The sequence below is a fragment of the Hesperophylax consimilis genome, chromosome 12, assembly GCF_061612785.1.
Source record: "Hesperophylax consimilis isolate HC1 chromosome 12, BYU_Hcon_1.0, whole genome shotgun sequence".
NCBI classification, from domain to species: domain Eukaryota; kingdom Metazoa; phylum Arthropoda; class Insecta; order Trichoptera; family Limnephilidae; genus Hesperophylax; species Hesperophylax consimilis.
In genome coordinates this window covers 24,073,646-24,082,002 of record NC_142847.1, presented here as the reverse complement: position 1 = coordinate 24,082,002, position 8,357 = coordinate 24,073,646, and the positions used below count along the sequence as shown (strand labels likewise).

Here is an 8,357-nt window from a genome sequence, read left to right as displayed (position 1 = left end):
TTTTTTTAATACTGGTTTAGGTCCTAACAACATATAAAAAATTCAGAATGACTGGACCTTTTGCAAGCACGGATGTACATCTTGACTGGACTATTATAATATCACCATTTAGTTCTTAAAAGTAAAATCTGCTTTTGAATGAATAGACATTTCTACATGGGAGCGCAAATTACTCGCCACGTTATGAACTAATTTGCGAAGTCCAAATTCGGCAAAGTAAGGCAGCTTCTATTTTCAGAGTCGTTGTTAGTTTCAGAGTATTTAGTTAAGACACTTTTACAAATGTCTCATAATTTACTTACCCCAGTAAACAACGATGAGCACACTTGAGAATCGCTACATTGAGATGTGATAGTATATGTTTCTAAAACTGATCCACATAATACGGTGTGAATAAGCTTAAAATAAAGTAAAATAATGCTTACTTATGGAATGTAATACGACAATTGGGTTTATTCTCTTTTTTACATCTGAGTATTTCTCAAAATAAATGTACGTAACGAAAATGTAGTTACGAAATAGTGTTACGAAATAGTCATAAGACGTAACTAAATAGTAAACATAAGGCTTGTTTACACAATGGCAAATTTTATTTTACTTTTTTTATTATTTATTAAATTTAATTTGTTGTCGTCTTTTTTAAATGTAAGTAATTATCCTTTACTTTTTTATTTATTGTACATACTACAAACATACATAAACTCACGACCCAAATACTTGTATTTTGTTATACCCGTTGTAAGGGGCTTAAAAAAAACAAGGGAGTACAAATATTTTTTTTTTAATCAAATTATCAGCTCCCAAATTTAAGTACCTAACACGATATTCAACAAATCTTAAGAAGTTAAAGAACAGGCACTGTTTAAACTATTAAAAATTTAATAACATACAATTATTTAGTTTGAATCACTATCCATTAGCGTTTTATAAATTTCTTCCTCATCTTTATAATAATTGAAATCTTTCCAAGACACATTTGGTTTCACAGTCAGTTTTTCAGTCTTTGGTTTATCACTCCGCTTTGGCGCATGAATATAGTCATTTAGTGATAGAGATTTAGAGATAAGGCCCTTACGAACCACTTTCTTTTTTGTATGGATATTTTCCAGTTTTTCGTTTTTAAGAATAGTCACTCCACATGGTTTATCTTTGATTTTGTGAGAATCTTCAATTTCATTTTCATTATTCATATTTTCAATATCAGTGTTATTTTCTATGGCATTATTATTTCCTATTATAACATCTCCGATGTTGTCATCAAAATTATTGAAATTAAATTCTGCTTCATTAAATGTTATTGCATCCGACAAATATTTATCAACTGTAATTATAACTTCGTCAGTTACTAAATCGTCGAAAAAAATTATTGGCATTGAATTTAAATCAGTGGTTAACCCTTCTATCATATGACTTTTTATTTCTTTACTTTGTTTTTCTGTGTCATCTGTTTGTATTATATCAATGGGATATTTTTGTTCTTCTATAACTTGTTGGTGTTTTACTGTTGTTTTTCCTTTTCCTTTTCCTTTATTTTTTATTTTTTCTTCATCGTGTTGTGTAGAATATGTTTCGTCTTCAGTTATTAATCCTTCTTCTTTGAGGCATTTTATTTCAGTATCATAGAAAGTACGGTTTGCAGATATAAGTTTTGATGAAGATGACATTGTTGCTTTTTCTTTTTCTGTGGGTTTTCGTTTCTTGCCTTTTTCCTTATTTGATGAGTCCTAAAAATTAAAAAAATAATCATTGAAGTGTATTTTATTAATAATCCCATTGATACTATTCGAAATTTCAGAATTCTAAGGGGTATTATTAGATTTTTACCTGCGTTTCCTTGTCTTTGATCCTAAAATGCGTTTTCTCTTTAATATCTAATCTCAAATCAACTTTCACTCCTATGTTTTTAAAACTCTCTCCGTCATCTGTTATCTTTAAATGACCTTCATTCTCAAATTCCATATCTATTAGATTTGAATCACTACGTAAAATTAAACTGATATCACTTTCGGTCGTAGTAGAACTATTTGTTCTTTTGAATCTTTTAGCTGGTGGGTATTGTTTTTTCAAGGCTTGACGTATGTAACTACATTGTGCTTTTGGTTCTGATAGGGTGTTGGATAGAAGTTCGTGTTCTTTTGTGTAGTAACAATTGCAACAGATATTTTTATTGCAATCAAAGCAGCTCAGCAATTTATATTTAATTGACGTGTTGCCATCCGTTGAAATTTGATGCAGCTTCATTGTACCTTTTATAGGAACAATGTTTTCAGGTATCATTTTGGTCATCTTTTGAATGTCGTTTTCATTTATATAAAACATTTTTACTTTGCTATTAACCATTAAATAGTCATATGCTTCTTTTGCGTTGGTTATATCATTGCCGTGTGAAATATGATTGTCAAGTTGTCGTTTCAATGCTCCACCAACCCCATCAGCTGGGCCTTTTCCATGAGAGGCTTCAAAGAAATTCCAAGTTGCATATTTAAATCCGTAATCTTTTATATTTTTTTGGAACAAAAAGAAATTATGTTTTTGGCGGTACTGAGTTGCAGGACTATCAGAAAAGATATGAATCTTTTTAATGTTAAAGTATTTGCATAGTTTCATTATTGGATCCAAATGAGCCCAGATTGCTCCAGGACCATGTTCATTATTTGGGGATATGGAGCATATGGATTTGGGATTCACATTTTTTCTGTAAAGTACGCAAGTGTGCAATGTGACCTGATTCCTGGATCCTCCGAAGTGTACAGCCTGAATTTCTTCCGACTGCTTGCATGAAAAGTTTTCTGAAAAATCACAAATCAATGCAGCTTCGTCTTCATCAAGGTTTTCAATACACTTTTTCCATGCTAGGTACTGATGCAAAACATTGAAGTAATGAGTTTTAAATTTTTGTACATCATCTTGAAATTCTTTAACTAATGTAATCACAGTTCCTTTCACTACTTGTTTTGAATACTTCTTTGTCTGCTTTTCTTCAGATTTCTTTATTCCAATTTTAGTATAGATATGTATTCCCATTTTCCATTGAAGCCACTGCACGGGACTATCTTCATTTATGGTCAAATCAATATCTGGTTTCTTATCTTTGCATTCAGAACACTCGGAGTACATGCATTTGAAACATTTGCTGCAAGTGACATTTTTCATAAGTTCATCAATGTCAGATGTTTGAAGCAAACCTAGCTTCTTCAACGATTTTGCTTTGAAAGATAAATTGCAATGCTTTATGCAAGCACAAGTATTCCTATCTTGAAGTCTTGGTTTCACAACGGAGAACGGTCGGAACCGATAAAAAGTTTGTATAGATGCTTTACCACCTTCTGTCCTGTATTTTCTGTAGAGCTTGTATATTGGTTCAATTAAATATCGCTTTTGTACTTTTTCTTTGTTTCTCGTTATGCACTCGTTTTTTCCCGCGCTAGATCTACTTACATCTTCTCTTTCAAAGAAATCTTTGATTTCTTTCTGGTATTTCTTTTTAATTTGGTTACTTGATTTCGTCATTCTAATTCTTCCTTTCAGCCCAAGAACATTAGAAATAGCTGTTTTTAATTTGTGTTTATTTACTATTTGGTTTGTAGCTACTTTTTTTAGTACTTTCTTTTCTCTGGGATCTGCTTTATTGAACTCTGTCTTTAAAGAATCTGTAATTGTATTTAGCAAAATTAGCTTTCTTTTCACCTTATCTTTTTCTGGCGTGGACACATTTGGTAAAGTTTCTTCTAAAAAACTATTTGATTTCGTTAATGGTGTATCGTCACACCGTGGAGTTTCAGTAGTTTCAATGGAAATAGCATCATTATTAGTTTTAGTTTGTTTATGCAATAATATTTTCAGAATGTTCACTTGCCTTTTCATCCGATTACAGCACTGTCTTAAATTCTTATTTCGACTTTTTAATCGAGTATTTTCTTCAGTCAGCTTTTGTAGTCTTTCCTTTAGGATTTTTTTATCATTTTTTCTATCTTCAAATGTATTATTGTCTTGTGTCATAGGATTAGCCATTTTCTTTCTTTCAGCTCTTTTATCATTGGCTTGTCTCCACTTTGCTCGTAGCTCTTCTTTTTCTTCTTCTGTAAGAATTTCTTTTTTCTTTTTGATATTTTCTTTAACTTTTGTTAAATGCTTAATTCGGATTTCCTCATATTTATTTGGCTTTTCCTTTTTCAGTCTTTCTCTGTAAGCTTTTTGCCTTTCGGCATTCGTTTTTGGGGGCATTCCTAAAAAAAAGTTATGCTGTAGTTATGGTTTTATCAGAGTAAATAAAAATAAATTTATATTTAAATAAGCTTTTATAAAAAACTTAAGGCACTTATAAATATTGTATAGAGCGCCTGTAGAACGGATAGTGTGTATGAGTGCCTAAAGCTTATTTAAAATAAAACCAGTATTGGACGGCTCAGCTTGATCTTCAAGTACTTGTCATTATGTATAATGCCATATAATCGCGATGATAAAACATACAAGTCCGACGAAACCTGCTCTGCCATTGACCATCAGGAATTTCCAGCGCATCCTATGTATTACAACCTACCTACTTTCCAGCGCCATCAACAGATCTGCTCTATGGTATAATAAATTTTATTTTTTTCCTATTATATCTAAATACATATGTATATTTGTGCATTGTGCATAATATATTACATTATTACCAAACTTAGATAAGACTTTCATAAAAATGCTAGACACACTAACAATATACTTACGTTTTCTTAATCACGTTGTAACTGTGTACACTCAGCTTTACATTGAACTTTTTCGTTACGTTACGAAATTCATAACAAACGTTACGAAATTGTAATAAGAATTTATGTTATAAAAAGTCAATGGTTTGATAAAATTTAAAAGTGTTAATATGTAAGCTTAGCAATGTTCGTTCCGCACATATTACAAAAAGATGAGTAGAAAAAGACTTACCGTTTTGTGAAAAAAGGCTATAATATTTCCTGTTACGAAATAGTGGTCCCACTAAAGAAACACGTTGTTACTGATTTTAACAATTAATGTTATGGCGGAGAAGTCAGACCAACAACTAATCAGAAAGAGGCTAGTGTTGCCCATGTTAAATTTTACAAATGGGTTCAAAAATTACGGTGGAAGTACTAATAAAACGTAACTAAAGAGTAGTTACTAAAAAGTAAATGACTATGTCTCATTTTGTTTTTTGTGCATAAATTATTAATTTATTATGAAACCCCATAGAAAATTACTTTGTACAGAAACTACATTTAATTAAGACCCTAAAACTTACAAAAAATCACAAATTATAACGTTATTATCGCATTTTATGAAGTATAAACAAATGAGGTGGGTAGGGTGGCAATTTTATTTTGTATGGAAGGTAAAAATCGATATTTTTTAAAAAATTAAAATATTTGCGAATTAATACGATTGTAATGTTTATTCTTCGATATGTTAAAGTGTAATATTTATTCTACAAAATGGTGCATATTTTTTTTGTATGATTAATTAAAAACATGTGTAATTTTTGAACTGTTTCTAGGCACACTTTATTTTTCCAAAATGTACACTTTTTTTGAGAAATACTCATCTATTTTTACAAGTTTTCATATCACAAGTCAACATTTTGCCGTTTTATTTCGTAAAATGAACCGATGATGCCTCGACCATAGTTCGCACAAGAATGACGACGTCACGTTTTCAAATTTCACTTGAGGCCATATGCGAGCCCAGCCGGCTCAATGGAACCGGTATGGGGAGTGGGGATAATACGCTTTTAATCACTTAGGGCAGGTCTACTAATATTAATATGTCTATGGTTTGACAACATTATTTGTACCATTCACTTTGATATTATTGACACAGTCATTCTCAATGCCATATGAAGATATTTTGATTGATAAAATATCGTCAGGGACTTTAGATGTTTTAAAATACATTAATGTGACGGGAGATATAAATGTCACGTTCAATCCAAATAATGACGATGTGAAGGTAGCTGCTACTAAATTAATCTGAAAAAGAGTTTCCATGTATAGAAATCGAATGGAAGTTTCTTTCAAATGCTACAACAATAATAGTGTTCTACTCAATAGACAAGGAATGAATTTAATCGTATTGACTACAAACTCAAAGGAACTATTGGAAGTTTTTAATAACTCTTGTATGCAGTACCAAAAGCATACGAATAAAGTGGTCATAGGAGTTTTAAATCCAAATTGTGGCGATAAATGCGTACAAGAAGTAGCAGAGTGCAGTTGGAGGTTCTATTTCTTGAATACTTTCATTGTGACTGTGGACTGTCGAATGATCATCTAGTTAATCCATACTATGCAAGTGCATTATATATTCATAATAAATATAAAATAATACAAAAACAACACGTCAAATCATCAGAGATGAAATGGGAAAATAATTCACCGACTCCAGATATTTTCATAACAGAGGGTTCGGCTCGGTAGAACTTCTAATTGGACCTATAAATCCTACTCTCTTTCGTAATCCTACATGTATTTAAAATGACTGATTTTTGCATTTTTATGTATAAATACTTTGACAGACCTAATACGCCTAAATTTTGAATGAGAGAGCTAGGTATAATGCCAGTACCCAAAATAACAAATGGTAATATTTTTATAGCCTAAGAATGCCAAATTCTTTTAATTTCATTTCCTAAATCTATGTATTTTCTTATTTTTTCAAAAACATATTTTTGAATATTACAGGAATTTGGAATAGCGACATCAATGATATAAGCTATTTTTTTAAATTTTGTATTTTCTTATTTTTTCAGAAACATATTTTTGAATATTACAGGAATTTGGAATAGCGACATCAATGATATAAGCTATTTTTTTAAATTTTGTATTTTCTTATTTTTTCAGAAACATATTTTTGAATATTACAGGAATTTGGAATAGCGACATCAATGATATAAGCTATTTTTTTAAATTTTGTCATGTAAAGCAATATAGGGTCCATTATGACTAATCGTTCGGTCTGTTAGTATAATTTTATCATAATATATAATGGTGTTAATTGAATGTAATATTATTATTTGCATTTTTTTAAATTATGTAGTACCATATAAGTCTTTTTGGACAACCTGCACTTATTAAATCTTCTTTACGTATGGACGTAATCAATAAGTGCTTTAACTATGAAAACATGTACCTATATAATAATAATATTTGGATGATTTTTATAGTGCCGCTTTTGTGCAAAATCACCTCAAACAAGTTTAAATAAATAAAATACTTATAAAATATAACAGGAATTATACAGCCCACAGGGAGATTCTTACTGACGTGGACAATGCCAGTCACTTTCTGTCCACCATTTTAGGGAGTCGTAATTTGGAAGTTTTCTTCTGTGTATTTCTGGACTTACACACGGCTCTAGGCTTTACCCTGAGTGTCCTGAGTCGGGATGAGGGAATTAAATAATTACACTTTCTTCTTTATTCATTTTAATTACACAAGAATTACAGAATTTGAATGTGACTAACGCAATATTGTTGATGAGAGCCATTCAATAGCTCATGTGGGTTCTCAGTTATCACTGCTCGCTCAAGTCAGAGCATAATCGAGACCATTAAAATATCTTATTTATTTTGTGCAAACTCTCACGGAACTTTTAGATATATATTATGAACAATTTCGATATAATATAAGAACAGTGAAGGTAAGATTAATTTCTATACATTGTTGGGTAAGCTATATAATACTGGTAATAAAAATATAATTTGCTGGGTTCATTATGTAAGAAAAAATTGTGAAAATATTATTTAAAATAGGTAACCTACCTATGCAAAAAATAAAATATGTTAAAACACCATACTTAAAAAAGGATCAAATAAAAATGATTACAACAAGTTTAAAACAGAGAAAATATGTTAAAAAAATAATTAAAAAAGACGAATTAATTAAAAAATGAAGTTCGTAAATGAATTTAAATAAGTGTTTGAATAAAGTGACAGAAAGGAAATATGTAGAATAGGTGAACTAACTAAAATGTGTTTTTGAAGTTCACTTTATTTACTCCTGTTCGACAATTTCTTTGGAACTGGAAACTCCTATATGTGCCATGTAAGGTAATTTTTTTAAAGATGCAATAAGCAATATTAATCTGTACAAGTTCTGGTCAATATTATATCTTCATTATAAGTTATTGATTGGTCGTGTATGTTTCCACGTTCCCTGTAATTACTTCTTCTTTAGTTCCCATGTACTTAAATACTATTTAAAAATTTTTAACATATTCTAACAAAACATTCCACTATCATCCTCTAGTTGACACTGGCTAAAACACTTCTTAATAATAGCTAAAAATAAGATTGATCAGCTAATGAAACTGTCACGCAGGTCCAGTCATGTATAATGTGAAAAAAA

General features: G+C 30.3%; 1 protein-coding gene across 3 annotated transcripts; it reads right to left on the bottom strand.

Annotated features, from left to right (window-relative positions):
- Positions 1–553: 553 nt before the first annotated feature.
- LOC149419348 (uncharacterized) lies at positions 554–5,507 on the bottom strand. 3 transcript variants are annotated; one of them, XM_089637793.1, is made up of 3 exons: positions 4,713–5,507; positions 1,825–4,226; positions 554–1,724 (listed from the first exon to the last, which is right to left on the bottom strand). In XM_089637793.1, the coding sequence occupies exons 2-3, from the start codon at positions 4,222–4,224 to the stop codon at positions 897–899; spliced, it is 3,228 nt and encodes a 1,075-aa protein (XP_089493919.1). In that variant the 5' UTR covers positions 4,225–4,226; positions 4,713–5,507; the 3' UTR covers positions 554–896. The 3 variants fall into 3 exon arrangements, with proteins under 3 accessions (XP_089493919.1, XP_089493920.1, XP_089493918.1); XM_089637794.1 differs by having other exon boundaries at positions 4,924–5,507; XM_089637792.1 differs by having other exon boundaries at positions 1,825–5,507.
- Positions 5,508–8,357: the final 2,850 nt, after the last annotated feature.

Bases quoted from the DNA above. Each gene is read 5' to 3' on its own strand.
- LOC149419348 (XM_089637792.1), bottom strand. From the start codon at position 4,224: ATGCCCCCAAAAACGAATGCCGAAAGGCAAAAAGCTTACAGAGAAAGA. The intron at 1,725-1,824 runs GTAAAAATCTAA...TTTAATTTTTAG, and splicing joins TCAAAGACAAGGAAACGCAG to GACTCATCAAATAAGGAAAA.